Source organism: Schistocerca piceifrons, chromosome 9 (genome assembly GCF_021461385.2).
Source record: "Schistocerca piceifrons isolate TAMUIC-IGC-003096 chromosome 9, iqSchPice1.1, whole genome shotgun sequence".
In the NCBI taxonomy this organism is placed as follows: Eukaryota; Metazoa; Arthropoda; class Insecta; order Orthoptera; family Acrididae; genus Schistocerca; species Schistocerca piceifrons.
Window position 1 is genome coordinate 32,331,920 of NC_060146.1, and position 18,398 is coordinate 32,350,317.

The 18,398-nt window shown below is 39.1% G+C and overlaps 1 protein-coding gene across 3 annotated transcripts in view; it reads right to left on the bottom strand.

Moving 5' to 3' along the window:
* LOC124716893 overlaps window positions 1-18,398 on the bottom strand; it is a 155,013-nt gene that overhangs the window by 21,261 nt on the left and 115,354 nt on the right. The window contains exon 4 of one of the 3 annotated variants that reach the window (XM_047243449.1): window positions 498-1,474. The exons of the other annotated variants lie outside the window; for them this stretch is intronic. Within the exon in view, the coding sequence (XP_047099405.1) occupies window positions 1,391-1,474 (84 nt within the window). The 3' untranslated portion in view covers window positions 498-1,390. Of the gene's footprint in view, window positions 1-497; window positions 1,475-18,398 lie in introns of those variants that run through there. 3 annotated transcript variants of the gene reach the window in all.

Below are 18,398 nucleotides of genomic sequence, written 5' to 3' on the forward strand. Positions count from 1 at the left end.
TCAAAACTTAGGAGCTAACATGAGCATAAAATTGCACTTCCTTCACAGCCACTTTGATCGATTTCCTCGTAATCTAGGTGATTTCAGTGACGAACAAAGAGAGCGGTTCCATCAAGATATGAAAGGAATAGAGGAAAGATATAAAGGAAGATGGGACAGGCATATGATGGCAGATTATTGCTGGAATCTGCAACGTGACTGTTCTGAAGAGACCTATAAAAGGAAAGCATGCAGGAAGCGGTTCGTCATGGACGGAAAATGATATACTTATAGAGAAACTTTTCAATTATGTTTTATACGTGGACAAATGCCTATCAGGTTTTCATAGAAGCTATTTATAAAGATTATTTTCTTTTTTTCATTGTAGTTTGTAGCGCTTGAGTTCAGTATTAGCAATTTTTTCTAATTTTTTGAATAAATCATGCATTATCTCAAAAACTAGAGCCAAACTGCATAAATGGTTGCTATATTCGTCCTCAGCACCACTAACTCATCCTAAAGCCACTCAAATATCCTTGGCAAGAAAATAAGTGTTGACCAGTGTAATTACTACCCCAGTGCAATTCTGTTTTGCCACTCCAGCAGATTTTCATTTGTAAAATAATCCGCAAATAAATCCATAAATGCTGATGATGAGTGGCACCCTCTGCCTGTATGACCTGGTGGAGTTTCCAGTTCTGGAGATACATACAATGTGTCTTCAAATTTATAACCATCCCTTTCGTGCACATAATTGTGTAAAACACAGCACGCTTGTAGTATGGCAATTGCGAAGTCTTCTCGAACGTCCATTGGGCGATGAAAAATTCTCCATTTGTTTGCCAGAATGCCAAACGTGCAATTCTATAAAACGCCTAGCCCGAGAAAGTCGGTAGTTAAAGATTCTCTTCTTGTTTGTTAAACTCCTTCCTCTACAAGGACACATTAAATTTTCAGATAAACCAAATGCCTCGTCTCCGACAATGACATATGGCATTGATACACCGTTGTTAAAAATCGGGCTTCCCTCAGGTATTCGTAAATTTTGATTCGCGAGTTTTTCGTACAAAATTGATTGCTTAAATGTACACGAGTCACTACATTTTCCATACGCTCCAACATCTATATATGTGAACTTATAATCAGCATTGCATAAAACAAGTAAAATGATGGAAAAATAAATTTTCTAGTTATAGTAAAGTGTGCCAGAATGACGTGGTTTTATTACTCTGATGTTTCCCGTCGATGGCACCAACACAATTGGGAAAGTCTGAATTTTTATTAAAACCATCTGCTATGTCAATCCACCTTCCCTCATTTAATTCTGGAAATGAACGCTCTCTCTCTCTCTCTCTCTCTCTCTCTCTCTCTCTCTCTCTCTCTCATGTTCTCCCAAATCGCCAAGCAAGTTTCATATATGACTTCTCGGACAGTGGTATATCCTATCCGAAAAATGTGAGTCAGTGCTGCCACAGTACATCCTAAAGCCAGATATCTGAAACGAAAAACAAGTTCATATGAAAAAATTGAAACCCATGCATCTGTGACAGAAATTTTAGTACATTATTTTAAATTATTTTTCAAATTAGCATCCCTAAATTCACCCCAGCAGCGCTAATTGAGATGTCTTTTGCAGGAAAATCCCTACAGCTGAAGTGGAAGAACATTAGAACAAGTTTTAGCAGGGAATTAGAATGCAGAGCAGGTGCGAAAAGTGGATCTGCAGCTTTGCGTAAAAGCCCTTATGTGTATTATGGGCAATTACAGTTCTTGAAGGACACTGTATTGAACAACCCAACTGAAGCTAGCCTGAAAACCGAAGTTTCTGTAAATAACCACCAGAGCAGTAACATAAGGAATAGCATGCCAGAAAAGAAAAAGCAGAAAACTGACGATGATAGATTGATTGCAGTACTCCAGCAGAGTATCGCAATGAGGGAGGAGTGAGAAAGGCCATACGAAAGAAAACTAGAATCCGATACAGATCGTCTCTTTCTGCTTTCGTTGTTACAAGACACGAAAAAAATTCCAGAACACAGAAAGCTCACTACAAAAATGGAAATTATAGACTGAATAAAAAGAGCACAAATGCCTCCACTGCAAACTCCTCATCAAGGCTATGGAGAGTATGTGCCAATAACGTCATTAGCTGGACCATATAAACATGGGAATGGATACCGGGTGCAACCGAATTATGGTCTATGAGACTCGAGCAGATGGCAGAATCACTGTGGATATTCTACGCCTGTTGCAGACAGTCAGACCACTGCCGCGGATTATAATCAGTTATCACCCACTGCCTATCGGTATCAACTGTATCAAGCCTGAATACTGAACTACTTGATCTGTTTCAGGAGTCTATACGTGAAGAACATTGATTTTAAAATTCTTTTCTTTTGAAATGTAACAAAAATTTAGCAGCCCTACAAATAATAGCAAATCATAAAATATATCGTTTCATTATATTCAAACTAGCATTTTTGTTTTGTGAGTTTTTTTCCTTACAGTTCCTTCAAATTTGTAACATTTAAATTTCAGGGCCAAGGTAGAAAACGACGATAGGTCAATAATTTTTTCACAATTTCAGTGTATTACTACTGTGAAGGTATTTTTAATGATACATTTTCTCACCAGTACCATAAATATCAGGTGTTGTTAGTTGCCACGGGGAAAGGCAAACCTACGTTTCTAGCATTTGTAGACTTAGAGAAAGCTTTTGACAATGTTGACTGGAATACTCTCTTTCAAATTCTGAAGAGGGCAGGGGTAAAATACAGGTAGCGAAAGGCTATTTACAATTTGTACAGAAACCAGATGGCAGTTACAAGAGTCGAGGAGCACGAAAGAGAAGCAGTGGTTGGGAAGGAAGTGAGACACAGTTGTAGCCTATCCCCGATGTTATACAATCTGTATATTGAGCAAGCAGTGAAGGAAACAAAAGAAAAATTCGGAGTAGATATTAAAATCCATGGAGAAGAAATGAGGTTCACCGATGACATTGTAATTCTGTCAGAGACAGCAAAGGACTTGGAAGAGCAGTTGAACGGAATGGACAGTGTCATGAAAGGAGGGTACAAGATGAACATCAACAAAAGCAAAACGAGGATAATGGAATGCAGTCGAATTAAGTCGGGTGATGCTGAGGGAATTAGATTAGGAAATGAGACACTTACAGTAGTAAAGGAGTTTTGCTATTTGGGGAGGAAAATAACTGATGATGGTCGAAGTAAAGAGGATATCAAATGTAGACTGGCAATGGCAAGGAAGGCATTTCGGAAGAAGAGAAATTTGTTAACATCGAGTATTGATTTAAGTGTCAGGAAGTCATTTCTGAAAGTATTTGTATGGAGTGTAGCCATGTACGGAAGTGAAACATGGACGATAACTAGTTTGGACAAGAAGAGAACAGAAGCTTTTGAAATGTGGTGCTACAGAAGAATGCTGAAGATTAGATGGGTAGATCATATAACTAATGAGGAGGTACTGAATGGGATAGGGGAGAAGAGAAGTTTGTGGCACAACTTAACTAGAAGAAGGGATCGGTTGGTAGGACATGTTCTGAGGCATCAAGGGATCACCAATTTAGTATTGGAGGGCAGTGTGGAGGGTAAAAATCGTAGAGGGAGACCAAGAGATGAATACACTAAACAGATTCAGAAGGATGTAGGCTGCACTAGGTACTGAGAGATGATGAAGCTTGCACAGGATAGAGTAGCATGGAGAGCTGCATCAAACCAGTCTCAGGACTGAAGACCACAACAACAAATACATTAATTTTCACGATGAAGAAAGGAGCAGCCCTTTAAAACTGTTTATCTCACCAAAACAAAAAAAGCACCATACTTCTACTGGCAAATCAGCACCTTGTTTAAGAAGCTTTTCTTGTCTGCACGATGTTGGAACTAATTCTCCTATATTAATATCAACAACTCAAACACTTACATTCAAGCATATTTTGTTTTGCCTGTGATTGTGTCAATCCTTGTATGCCAACCAGATAAATATTTTTGAATAATTTTACACAAACTCCCTTTGAATAATTATTTAAGCAATTAAGCCTACTATTAACAACTACCCCGCAATGCATTTAGTCCCATTTCTGCCATCAGCAGCAGGCATTCGTAAATATTACACACCTAATGAACAACTTCAGGAGTCTTTCACACAAGTCTGAATAGAATCATCTAAATTTTCAAACCGCGTCAGTTAGAATAAAATTCTCAAGCTTTGGATAGCCACCTCCACTATCGTCGTCAAGAGTAAAACCACCGACTGTGGGGGCTGGCACTTTTATATCCATGACTGCAGCCTCTGGTACCAATCACAGAGGGCCAAAATGACGCGTGTGTGGAAGCTGATTGGGCAGTTCATAGCAGCTCCGGTCCACCACAGGACTGAGTGACCACGTTTGAAATTGTCGCTCTCATCTCCCTACAAGCGTCAAGCATTTGTCGTCACTTCCTTTCGACACCCGAAGCTCGGTATCACGCTCTATTGAATATGTATCTCTGGTATCTTAAAATTGTCACTGTTCATTCCAATCTCAGCCGCCTCTTTTATAATGAAATTCCAGTATGTTGATGCATGAGCCACTACTACTTTCGTGTTTTCAAAAAGTGTTTTGTGTCCATTTGTCAGCAATGCTCAGATATGGCCGACAAACATTTGATATAATCTCATGAGTTACCACAAACACAATCAAACTGCACAGAAAAATTAACTGACTTTAAAGAAACTTTCAACTGCTGGAATGAAGAGAAAAAAAGACAAGTACATTTGAAGAATTGTGAAGTATAGGTCTTTGTTTGTAAAACGGAAAAGTCAGTAAATCATGTTATGATGTGTTAATGGTGTCACAGCTGGCACGATAGTGAGCCACTAGGAAGTTTCCACAAGCCAGATGGCTAGTGTGCACTGGTGGAGTATGTATGTGCAAGTTTTGACTGTCTCTTGATACTCAGCTTAATCATATTGTGTATAGCATTGTTTGTAGGAACTACTTTAGTCAACAAAGTGTCATGTTGTTGGGCTGTTTCTTTTAACACTTTGAGTACCAGTGGCTTCTGCCTAAAACCACAGCCTTATTAATTTTTTAAGTACAAGTGCCTTTTGCATGATATCAACAATATGATTGCAATACAGAGATATGTAGTGGTACAGTGACGTACTTCTATAAATGTAGCAGTCACGTACAGTGATTAGAGCAACAGTTGGCACAGAGCTGGTGTTATGTGATTTTAAGGGATTGTGACGCGCTTTTTTTTTTTATAGTAATCATATTGTGGAGATCACTGCCACTGAAAGTAAGTATATCTAAAGTTACTGTAATGTAATTTTGAGTTTCTACTACTGCTGTTATGAGCAGTTTCAAAATGAAACCATTGGAGCAGTACATACATTTGATATAAATTTATTAAATTTTAGGACCAAGATTGTTATTTAGGACCGTGTTTTGTTCCAGGTATTACGAGTTCATGAAAGTTTCGAGATGTGGGGTTCTGTCTAGGAAAAATGCGAAATTGCTTTCAAATATATATCACGAAATGATGGGTGGTTGAAAATTGTACATCCCAGTAGATCCACAATTGACTGTTTACTTTCTGCAATTTCTCTTTTTATTCCTCTTTGTTGCTTGTTCATGGAAAAAAAAAAAAAAAAAAAAAAAAAAAAAAAAAAAAAAAAAAAAAAAAAAAAGTAAATTTTGTGAAAAATTTTAAAATTATATGACAAAGCGAAACTTCTTCCTTAAGATACCTGATTGTTTACTTGTTGCCAATTTCTTCTTTTGTTCGTTGCTTACGATGATGACTAAGGTCAATTTTGCGGAAAACTATTTTTTAATTTTTTTTGATTGTTGGAACTCAAAAGGGTCAAGTAAGAGCACTAGGTTTCCAGCAACAGTTCTAAAAAGGGGACTGTATGAACCAGCCTCCTTAGATTTTTTTCATAGGGTTTGAAGGTCAGCATAACAGCCCTGTACTTCCAAAGTTGACGGTTCGAATCTCACCAATAACTAACAGCACTCAGAAAAATTATCTTTAAATAGCATTTTTTGTGTTTGTTTGAGAACTGCATCGTACTGTTTTAAAAAATTGATGTCTAGACACTGGTCTACAAAAACCATAAGAATGAAGAAAATCAGAGTGGGCCAGTCCGTAATGGCCTCTTACAAGAACAAAAATTTTATAAAACGAGAGAGGAAGGCTCTTTCAAAAGAACAAGCAGAAAAATTCTCAAAAAAAGTTTACAATTTTCTGAGAAAGAAATTTGCCACTCACCATATAGCAGAGATGCTGAGTCGCAGATAGGCACAACAAAAAGATTTTCACACTTACAGCTTTCAGCCAGTGGCCTTTGCCAGCAACACACACACACACACACACACACACACACACACACACACACACACACACACACGTGGCGACTGGGTGGCGGAAACAAAGAGGCTGGGGCGGGGAGGAGGAGGGATAGTATAGTGAGGGTGGCAGACTGAAGTGCTGCAGGTTTTGTGGCGGGCAGGGGAGAGGTGGCGAGGGGGGGCGAAGTAGAGGAAAAGGAGAGAAATAAAGAAATAAAATAAAAAATACTGGATGTGGTGGAGGAATGACGGCTGTGTAGTGCTGGAATGGGAGCAGGGAAGGGGCTGGATGGGTGAGGGCAGCGAGTAATGAAGGTTGTGGTCAGGAGGGTTACAGGAATGTAGGATGTATTGCAGGGAAAATTCCCAGCTGTACAGTTCAGAAATGCTGGACTTGGTGGGAAGGATCCATATGGCACAGGCTGTAAAGCAGTCACTGAAATGAAGGATATCATGTTTGGCAGCGTGTTCAGCAACAGGGTGCAGGGTGGTCCACTTGTTTCCTGGCCACAGTTTGTCGGTGGCCATTCTTGTGGACAGACAACTTGTTGGTTGTGATGCCTACATAGAATGCAGCACAGTGGTTGCAGTTTGGCTTGTAGACCACATGACTGGTTCCACAGTTGCGTTTGATGGGATAGGTGATGTCAGTGACCAGGCTGGAGTAGGTGGTGGTGGGAGGATGTATGGGACAGGTCTTGCATGTAGGTCTATTACAGGGATATGAGCCACAAGGTAAAAAAATCTGGGGTACAGCTATGGGCACCTGCATAGCACCATCCTATGCCAACCTATTCATGGGCCATCTAGAGGAATCCTTCCCAGAACCCTAAACCCCTCACCTGGTTCAGATTCACTGATGACATCTTTGCTATCTGGATCGAACGTGGGGACACCCTATCCACATTCCTCCAGAACCTCAACAACTTGTCCCCCATTTGCTTCACCTGGTCTGACTCAACCCAACAACCCACCTTCTTAAATGTTGATCTCCACTTCAAAGATGGTTACATCAGTACCTCCGACCATATCAAACCAACTAACCACCAGCAATACCTCCACTTTGACAGTTGTCACCCATTCCATACCAAGAAGACCCCTCCGTTCAGCCTAGCCACCAATGGTCATCGCATACGCAGTGACGAGCAGCCCCTCTCAAAAATACCAATGGTCTCACTGAAGCCTTGACTGACCGTAATTATCCTCCAAACCTTGTACAAAAACAAATCTCCCGTGCCTTATCTCCTACCACATCCCAAAGCCCCATCGTCCAGCCACAGAGGAGCATTCCCCTCTTAACTCAGTACCACCCAGGACTGGAGCAACTGAATTACATTCTCCGCCAGAGTTTTGATTACCTCTCATTGTGCTCTGAAATTAGAAATGTCCTGCCTGTTATACTTCCCACTCTCCCTACAGTGGTATTCCCATCCACTGAACCTACACAATATACTTGTTCATCCTTACACAACTCCTGCTCCCAATACCTTAGCTCATACCCCTGTAATAGACCTACAGGCAAGACCTATCCCATACATCCTCCTCCTACCACCACCACCACCACCACCACCACCACCACCACCTACTCCAGTTCGGTCACTATCATCACCTATCCCACCAAAGACAGGGCTATATGTGAAACCAGTCATGTGGTCTACAAGCCAAACTGCAACAACTGTGCTGCATTCTATGTGGGTATGACAACCAACAACAAGCTGTCTGTCCACATGAATGGCCCCGACAAACTGTAGCCAAGAAACAACTGGACCGACCTGTTGCTGAACACGCTGCCAATCATCATATCCTTCATTTCAATGACTGCTTCACAGCCAGTGCCATATGGATCCTATCAACCAACACCAGCTTTCCTCAACTGCACAGGTGGGACTTTCCTGGCAATACATCCTACGTTCCCGTAGCCCTCCTGGCCTCAACCTTCGTTAGTCGCTGTCCTCACCCATCCAGCCCTTCCCTGCTCCCATTCCAGCACTACACAGCCGTCATTACACCACCACACCCAGTCTTTTTTATTTTATTTTATTTATTTATTTCTCTCTATTTCTTTCCTTTTCTGCTACTTCCCCTCCCTATCTATTCCCTGCCTGCCGCCCAAACTTCAGCACTTCACTGTCCGCCATTCCCACCATACTATCCCTACTCCTCCCCGCCTCAGCCTCCACCTTTCCGCCCACACCAATCACGCAGTAGTGCTGCTGCTCATAGTGTGGTGTCAATTGCCTGAGACTGCAGTGTGTGTGTGTGTGTGTGTGTGTGTGTGTGTGTGTTGACAAGCTTTAAATGTGAAAATCTTTTTGTTGTGCCTATCTGCGACCTCTGCTATATTGTTACATTCCATCCTGGATTTTCCACTGTTAAAAAAAAGTTAGGTTCATCATGGAACATAGGTTGCAGTTACAAAGAGTTGAAGAATACATATTTCCATGCTAAATATTGATCATTAAGAATAAAGACTCAATTCTGGAAAGTGCACATGAAAGTTATTTGTTTAAATGGGCATTGGCTTTCAAAAGATTGTGTCACAATTTTAAATAACCTAAGCAATTTCAACGTAGCCTCAAGTTTCTGTAGAACAAATAGTACCCATTGAGGCTCATTAAAATACAAAGTGAAAGATGATTTCAATGTTTTAAATGGAAGAGGTGTATTTGAAAGCTGCTCAGTTGTATTAGAAAAACAAAATATTGTCATTATATCAATATACATAATTCCAGGTGTAGCAGTACCAAAGTTAATGGGACCTTACAGAAAGTCAGTAATGACACAAAGAAAAAGTTTTTAATAGCTGCTGATTTCAATATAAATTTATCAAATGAAACCATTGACTCAATGCAGTTTATGGACCTAATCCAAAAATTTGGGTCCAAGACAAACTTCATGTAACTCACAAGAGAAATGGACAATCCAGAAACCTGTATTGATAACATTTTAACAAATTATAAATTCGATGATGCAAGGAAGCTATGTGTAGATTTAAGACTTTCGGACCATTTTTATTTATTAAAATGATTAAAACAAATCAACAAAGTACCAGAAAAACTTCAGCAAAAGACGTTTTACTGTTGACATCTAAACATTGTTCTGCTCTAAATTTAAGTGGTTGAGTGGCAAGTCCAAAACAAGATTCCAATCTCTGTACATTTTAACAAATTTTCTGAAATTTTTTTACATGTATTTAATGAAACATTTTCACTTACAGTGTCTAATAAGCTAAATTGGATAACTGCTGAAATACAAATATCTAATGAAGGAGACAGACGGGGAGAGAGAGAGAGAGAGAGAGAGAGAGAGAGAGAGAGAGAGAGAGCCACTGCACAAGGAACTGAAATGCAACAAAGACCCTGTTTTCATTAACTATGTTAAACACTATAAAAAGCATATTTAAAAGGGTAATGAAAGCAGCGAAAGAAATGGTTAGCAATAAATACATCTCAGCTCATGAAAACAAATCAAAGGTAGTATGGTCCATCATAAAATAAGAGTTGGGTACTAGAACTGACAGCAAAGATATTTCCAAAATTAAGGTGGGGAGTAAAATTGCAACAAACCCGGCTCAGATGTCAGAGTTATTCAACACTTTTTTTTATTAATGTATCTAAATCAGATGTAAATGTACATGCTTATGCAGAGAAAGTACATTTAAGACAAGACAGAAGAATATTTTAACAAATTTGAGAAAATTTCAGTGAAATATGTAGAGAAAACTATATTACAGCTACAAAACAAAAATTCTGCTGGGTGGGAAGATTCTTCTGGGTGGGATGGCATACCTACCAAAGTAGTTAAAGCAGCTCCCAGAATAACAACTCACCCTCTTTGCTCAATAATTAATAAATTGCTCGAAGGAGGCCACTTTCCAGATGTTCTAAAGTATGAGGAGGTAACGCCTTTGTTTAAGAAAGGCTCGAGAGAAGACATGGGGAACTACAGCCCAATCTCTATTCTCCCGATTTTTCAAAAATATTTGAAAAAATGGTGGTAACACAAATTAAAAAAAAAATTATAGAGAATGCAAACATAATTTCAGATAATCAATATGGATTTCAGAAAGGCAAGAGTACAATAGAAGCTACTAATGAGTTTGTGAAAAAGTCAGTTCTGCCTTAAACAAGACGAGAAAAGTGACCTCACTTGCTCCAGCATAAAAAGAAAGGTATGGAATTTTGGGTTGTGCTTTAGAGTGGTTCAGATCATACCTCACAAACAGAAAACAAAGGGTAGTTATATCATCAAGTAAGGGAAATTCCTTCTCTGAATGGATGATTATTTCTCAAGGTGTTCCACAAGGCTCAATTCTGGGTTCAATTTTGTTTTTACTTTATGTAAATGATCTACCCCTGCACATAAATTCACACTCAGTTTTATTTGCTGATGATATTTCTGTCCTTGTTGAAAGCAATGACTCCAAACGAATTCCTACAACTGTCACAAAACTACTAAAGAATTTGGAAAACCGGTTCCAGCTAAATGGGCTGAAAATGAATATTGGGAAAACACATTTGCTGCAGTTTCAAACTACAAACTCTAAGATAAAAGAATTCCACATTAGTCACAGAGACCAAAAACTGAAAGAATCAGACTGTGTTAAATTTTTAAGCATACATTTTGACCAAAATCTATCCTGGTCTTCACACACTAACTACACACATCACAAAAAGTTCTGCACAACTCCTGTGGATATTGTGTCACAGACAGTCCCTCTGACTGTTCAGAAATGTCACTAAACCCACCCAAAGATGTACACAACAATGTATTAGCAGCACCTATCAGATGGAGGGGGTCCGACAGCCAATCAGCTCCAGTCATCCCACCAGGAAGAAGGTACATGACTGGTGTTGTCTGTAGTTCAACCATGCCTAGACAGTCAATACCGTGTTTCAATCCTGTCTGAATTGTTACTTTGTGCCAAGAAGGGCTCTGAACAAGGGAAATGTCCAGGTGTCTCTGAGTGAACCAAACCGATGTTGTTTGGGCATGGAGGAGATACAGAGAGACAGGAAATGTCAATGATATGCCTCCCTCGGGCCACCCAAGGGCTATTACAGTACTGGATGACCGCTACCTGTGGATTATGGCTTGGAGGAACCCTGACAGCAACACCACCATGTTGATTGAAGCTTTTCGTGCAGTCACAGGACATCGTGTTACGACTCAAACTGTGCACAATAGGCTTCATGATGCGCACCTTCACGCCCAACGTTTAAGGTGAGGCCATCTTTGCAACCACGAAAGCATGCAGCGTGGTACACATGGGCCCAACAATATCCCGATTGAATCACTCAGGACTGGCATCACGTTCCCTTCACTGATGAGTGTCACACATGCCTTCAACCAGCGACGTATTTGGAGGCAACCCGGTCAGGCTGAACACCTTGGACACACTGTCCAGTTAGTGCAGCAGGGTGGAGGTTCTCTGCTGGTTTGGGGTGGCATTATGCAGGGCCGACCTACACCACTGGTGGTCATGGCAGGCACCGTAATGGCTGTACGATATGTGGATGCCATCCTCAGACCAACAGTGCAACCACATCGGCAGCATATTGACAAGGCATTCATCTTCATGGACGATAATTCATGCCCCCATCGTGCACATCTTATGAATGACTTCCTTCAGGATAACGACATCGTTTGACGAGAGTGGCCAGCATGTTCTCCAGACATGAACCCTACCGAACGTGACTGGGATAGATTGGAAAGGGCTGTTTATGGACATGACCCACCAACCACTCTGACAATCTGGACCGACGAAGCTGTAATGAACTTGTGGATAGTATGCCATGATGAATACAGGCATGCATCAATGCAAGAGGGCATGCTATTGGGTATTAGAGGTACTAGTGTGTACAGCAATCTGGATCACCACCTCTGAAGGTCTCGCTGTATGGTGGTACAATATGCAATGTGTGGTTTTCATTATCAATAAAAAGGGTGGAAATGATGATGATGATGATGATGATGATGATGATGATGATGTTGATCTCTATAGGTTCTGGAATGCTCGGAACCGAGGTGACACAAAACTTTTTTTAATGTGTGTATTTAGCAAGTACACTAAACAGCCTGACATTTGCAATGAAGATTCTGTCATATTCAACTAGCATGGAGACAAGAAAAATAATTTACCACAGCTACTTCAAATCAGTTATAAGGTATGGCATTATTTTTTGGGGAGGCACAAGCAAAATGACTAGAATCTTAAATTTACAAAAATAATTTGTTAGAAATATGCCTAATGCAAAACCGAAAGTATCCTGTCGCCCACTGTTAAGAAAATTAAAGATATTAAGTGCTCCATGGTTATACATTTATGAACTAATTATTTTTGTATACAGTAGCCCATTGTTATTCATAGGCTTTAAACATCAATATGGTACTAGGTACAAGGAGAATTTTGTGTTTCCCACTAAATCTGTTTGCACAAACCCCAGAATATATGGGCATGAAAATTTACATCACTCAAAAAAGAAATAGATCCTCAGCATGGAGATGGGACAACTAAAGCAAAAACTACGACAATTGTTAGTATAGAAATGTTATTATTCCTTAGAATAATTTCTTAATGACAATCTGATCAACAAAGCAAGCGGCTGATGTTATTTTTAATTAAACTTACGAGATGGGATGAGAAATTCTGCCTTGTGCAAGACACCTTTTTTCCTGTTTCTCAGAAGGCAGAATTTCTCATCCCAGTTTCGTAGCAAGCATGGACATAACAAAAAGAACTGCACCACTAGGTGATTAAGCTTAGAAGTCTTATGTCTAATAAATGACTGTAGTAATTATTCTCTCTTTTTACAGTAATACTGTTGTTAGGCTACACACAGTCTCTGTCAATTATAAGTTAAGAAGTATTGTTTCTGTAATACACATAAATTGCAGTTGCAGTAATGACGAGTCGCCGTACATTACATCTTGTGATTTAACTCTGTATGTTACAGGATAATAAAAATCCTGATTCTGATGGCTTTAAAATGTAAATGTACTGCTTTCGAGAACAACAATCAGCTGATGTATATTGGTAAAATTATATATCCGTATAATATAAATATTTCTGTTAACTTAATTCGCCCAGGCCCAAATATTCCCATTACACGAGTTGTTAATAAAAGTAGTCTGTAAAACTACAATAACAGGGATCGATTGGCCAGTATTTATGTTGTTATGGCTCAGCAACACGAGTCCCTTTCAATATGGGGTCTGAGTGACCTGCACCGCAATCCCAAATATGTCCCTAAATCTATTTTTTTCTATTTTAAATCAATCTATTACAGCACTGGAAATATGCCCAAACTTTAGAGCCTTCTGTCTCCTAGAAATTTTAAAGCTTTCTCAAGTGAATTCTTATTTTGATATTAAGGTATCTTCTGTATTTCTTTCCCCCTTGCACTTATCCCATTTAGTACAGGGTCCATTTGTTCTCGACTTGGAAACTTTGTATTTTATTATTAACTTTGTGACCAAATGCACGCCCAGACATCACAGCCATCAAGGCAACCTAAGGAAGAGAAATTGTGCGCGCCATCTGTCTGCAAATTCATGTAAACTTAGTTTTGTATATCATATTGGTACTAATTTATTTATCTATATGTCAAGGTCTGCAAGACAAAACTGAGGAGCAAATCCCCAAGATCATGGAACGTGTCAGTACATGAAATTACAACGCAAAAATAATAACAGATAAAAATAAAATGTTTATGAACCTGAAAAATGTCAAACCATAAGTTTAAGTAAACGCAATCAACACTACAACAAGAATAAGCTTAATTTTTCAAGAAACTTCTCTAACAGAATAGGAGGAGTGACCCATGCGGGAACTCTTCAGTTTCTACTTGAAAGCGTGTGGATTACTGCTAAGATTTTTGAATTCTTGTGGTAGCTTATTGAAAATGACTGCAGCAGTATACTGCAATCCCTTTCTGCACAAGAGTTAAAGAAGTCTGATCCAATGCAGGTTTGATTTCTGCTGAGTATTAACTGGATGCAAGCTGCTTTTCTTGGGAATAAGCTGTCATTGTTAACAAGAAATGACAGTGTGGAAAATATATACTGAGAGGCCTATGTCAAAATATCTAGGCTCATGAACAGCGTTCAATAAGAGGTTTGTGAACTTACACCGCTTATTGCCTGAAGCACTTTTTTCTAAGCCAAAAATATCCTTTTAGACTGGGAACGGTTACCCCAAAATATAATACCATACGGCATAAGTGAATGAAAATAAACAAAGTAGACTAATTTTCATGTCGAATGATCACTCACTTTAGATACTGTTCGAATAGTAAAAATGGCAGCACTAAGTCTTTGAACAAGATCCTGAATGTCGGCTTTCCACAACAGTTTACTATCTATCTGAACACCTAGAAATTTGAACTGTTCAGTTTCACTAATCATATGCCAATTCTGTGACATTAAAACATCAGGTTTTGTTGAATTGTGTGTAAGAACCTGTAAAAACTGAGTCTTATGGTGATTTAGTAGTTTATTTTCTACAAGCCATGAACTTAGGTTATGAACTGCACTATTTGAAACCGACCCAATGTTGTACATGACATCCTTTACTACCAAGCTTGTGTGATCAGGAAACAGAAATATTTTAGAGTTACCTCAATACTAGAGGGCGTATCATTTATGTAAGTAAGGAACAGGAGTGGCTGTAACACTGACCCCTGGGACAGCACCCATTTGAAGTATGCTTTAAGTTTATACCTGAAAATATGAGGACTTACAATTTTGTGCCCGATATCTAATACGAAAATGTTTTGGATTTTTGCTCCAGAATATAAATGTTCATTCTGAACCAAAAACACTCTACATAGAAATTAGTTTTACTCCTTGTATAACAGATATAAATTTACAATTTATCTGGTAATTCTATCATTGTGGAGAAATCCATCCACCATTAAGCCATAAGCTGGGTGTTTTGTTCACTTTTGGAATAAAACAACAGACTTCATCTGTCCATCGCCAGGTTACGTGTGTCACACACTTGCATTTTATCCTTATTCTGGTTATAATTACGTCTTTCTTTCCTTGGTCCATATTGGTTTTTCTGTTTTTTCTACTAAGTCCCAAAATACAGGTAAGTTTTGCTAAATGAAAACAACCTGCAGGAAACTATTCCCAAGAGCAAAAAATAAATAATAATAATATATATGACCAGGAGCACGTTCAAAGTATGGTGGGACATGTTGTTCATCCAGAATAACATGTTTCACTTCTTTCTCACAAGCCAATGAAAGATGTCCATGTAAAAATGTTATTTAGGTAGTTAGTATGCAGAGAATTTCACACTGTGCACGTGCCGGGATGATGTACGTGCAGATTTGGGGAGTGCAGAATGTCACCAAGGCGCCTACGTGATTGACCATCTACACCTGCTGTGAAGGAGTCTGTTGTGCTTTGGTATCTCAGCTTAGCAGTATCTTGCAAATCAAGGGGCAGATGGCAATGTCAACACCCGAAGAACGGTTGAAATGATGTACACATAACATAAAACACCCCTCTGTCTAACAAGGGAAACTCCCCATTACATCCTCCCCCGTGGACAGCCCGTCAAAACCTGAACGCTGATCAAGCATGAAAACAGGAAGAAGGTTTACTGTACTGAGACAGAGAGCGAAACAGAAACGGTGAATAGTCCAAGGACAGGAAGTCATATATAGTAGAGCCTAAGAGAGCAATGGCATCATGATTAAGTGGTCACAGTCTTGGACTGCAATTGGGTGAGCTATGTTCAAATCTCCCTCTGTGACAAAGCATGCTGGGATAATTTTACTCCCCCTCTTATTCTGCCACCTGCCTCCTTAAAATTAATGTTTTCACTTATTACTAATTACCATTGACATACATGAGTGTAATCTGTATTTTCATAAAAGAGAATGGTTGGCTCTCAGTTTTAAAGAAAATAACACCAGATCTAATTTTGTGCTTAGTTTTCTGTTAGTAATTGATTTTCTAATTTATTTTGACCATGCCTACTTAGTATCGTTTGTTATAGGGTGAAATCGGTAACTGTTTCGTAACTTAAATTCTACTGTTGAGCCGGCCGGAGTGGCCGAGCAGTTCTAGGTGCTACATTCTGGAACCGCACTACCGCTACGGTCACAGGTTCGAATCGTACCTCGGGCATGGATGTGTGTGATGTCCTTAGGTTAGTTAGGTTTAAGTAGTTCTAAGTTCTAGGGGACTGATGATGTCAGAAATTAAGTCCCATAGTGCTCAGAGCCATTTGACCCATTTCTATTGTTGACATATAAACAAATATAAATTCTGTAAAAATTGTAAAAATTTTGAAGACGAAATGCTGGTATTCTTAAAGTATCTATTTGGCTCTAGTCAGATACATGTTAGCAAACCAGCTCTTAATTAATTCCAAAGTAATTAACAGTTCTGTCAAAAGTATTGTTTGTATAACAATATCTGTTAATTTCACAATTTAAACAGATAATTCGGTCTAACCCTTGTAGTAGAAGAAACTGTTAAAAAGACGGAATTTTTTGATGTATTCAGTTAATTTAATGAGTTAAGTTTTAATTGTAATTTCTATAAATTTAACTTAGAACAATGTGTAGTTTCAGCACCTATTATTGTGAGGTTGTATAAAGGGCCAATTTTTGGTCCTGAGACAGTTGGCCCTGAGACAGTCAGTCCACGACCGAGTTTCAGACGTGAGACAAGCGTTGGTTAGAACAAGAACAATGCTTCAACTTAACTGCGAAACAAGTGTAACACAATTAGGCCATGTGTCAAAACAATGAAAGTGTCTGCTCCACAAGTACCTTTATATTCTTCAAGAACTGTGAACTTTGTGGTTAGGGTTTTACTGCTCATAGATGTTCAACAGGAAACTATTACAGCAGTATGTGGATGTTCGCCTGCAACCTATTAATGAAGCTTATCGAAAGTTAAACACTAGTGCACTGGCCATATAATTGAGTATTATTTGGGTTGTGAAAACTGAAAGTAAAAGACTGTGAAATGCAAATGTACATCTGTCGACTAAACCTTTTACAGTAGACAGTAGTTTTACTTCCACGATCCATTTTTCAGCCAGTGTAGTAATGCAGTACATCGACACCGAGGACAACAAATGAAGAACCAAAGCAGGCAAGCACCGTCACACCTCATGTCAAAAACCTGTTCTATTTCCCTGTATTCAAATGTGTGGCTGTGCCGTGGTGTAATGTCAACAGCGAGGCTTATGGAAGGGTTCTATAATGACAGTTGATTCCGCCCAACTACTGTATTAGCAGCCAAAAGGAAATGGCTTTCGAATGGGAGCTGCAAACGTTTGATGACAAGGAGACGTGTCAACCGAATCCCTCACTGGCAGACATGTCTGGAGTATCACACACAGCATCAGTGACAGTACTTGTGTCATATAATTGGAATCTTTTACCGACATACCTAATTTGAAATCCTGGCATGTGACAGACATGCCTCCTTCCCCAATTTAGGTGTCTGTATGAATGTGATCACTCCCAAGGAAATGATGAAAACATAATAGTTGGCCACATAAGCTGCAACAAATGAACACATGTTTCACAATTGCATAATTTCTCTGTGCTCTGTCAACACATATCTTTTTAACATTCTTGAAGCTGTGTTCCATTTTCGAAGTTTTGGTACTTTTATTCCTTTTTTGTAACATTATTCACACCCGTTTATTTGTTGTTTACATTTGTGTGAGACATCTACATGGTATCTTGCCTGCTCTCACTATTCATCACATTTACTTGTGATGGTAACATATTCTTACCACATGACGGATATTTTATAACCAATATACAATATGACAACTGCCAAGACTACAGAAAGAGAAACATTTTAGTGACTATATAGACAGTTCATAGTATTGTGAGGGGAAAATATATATATATAAAACAAAGATGAGGTGACTTACCGAACAAAAGCGCTGGCAGGACGATAGACACACAAACAAACACAAACATACACACAAAATTCAAGCTTTCGCAACAAACTGTTGCCTCATCAGGAAAGAGGGAAGGAGAGGGGAAGACGAAAGGAAGTGGGTTTTAAGGGAGAG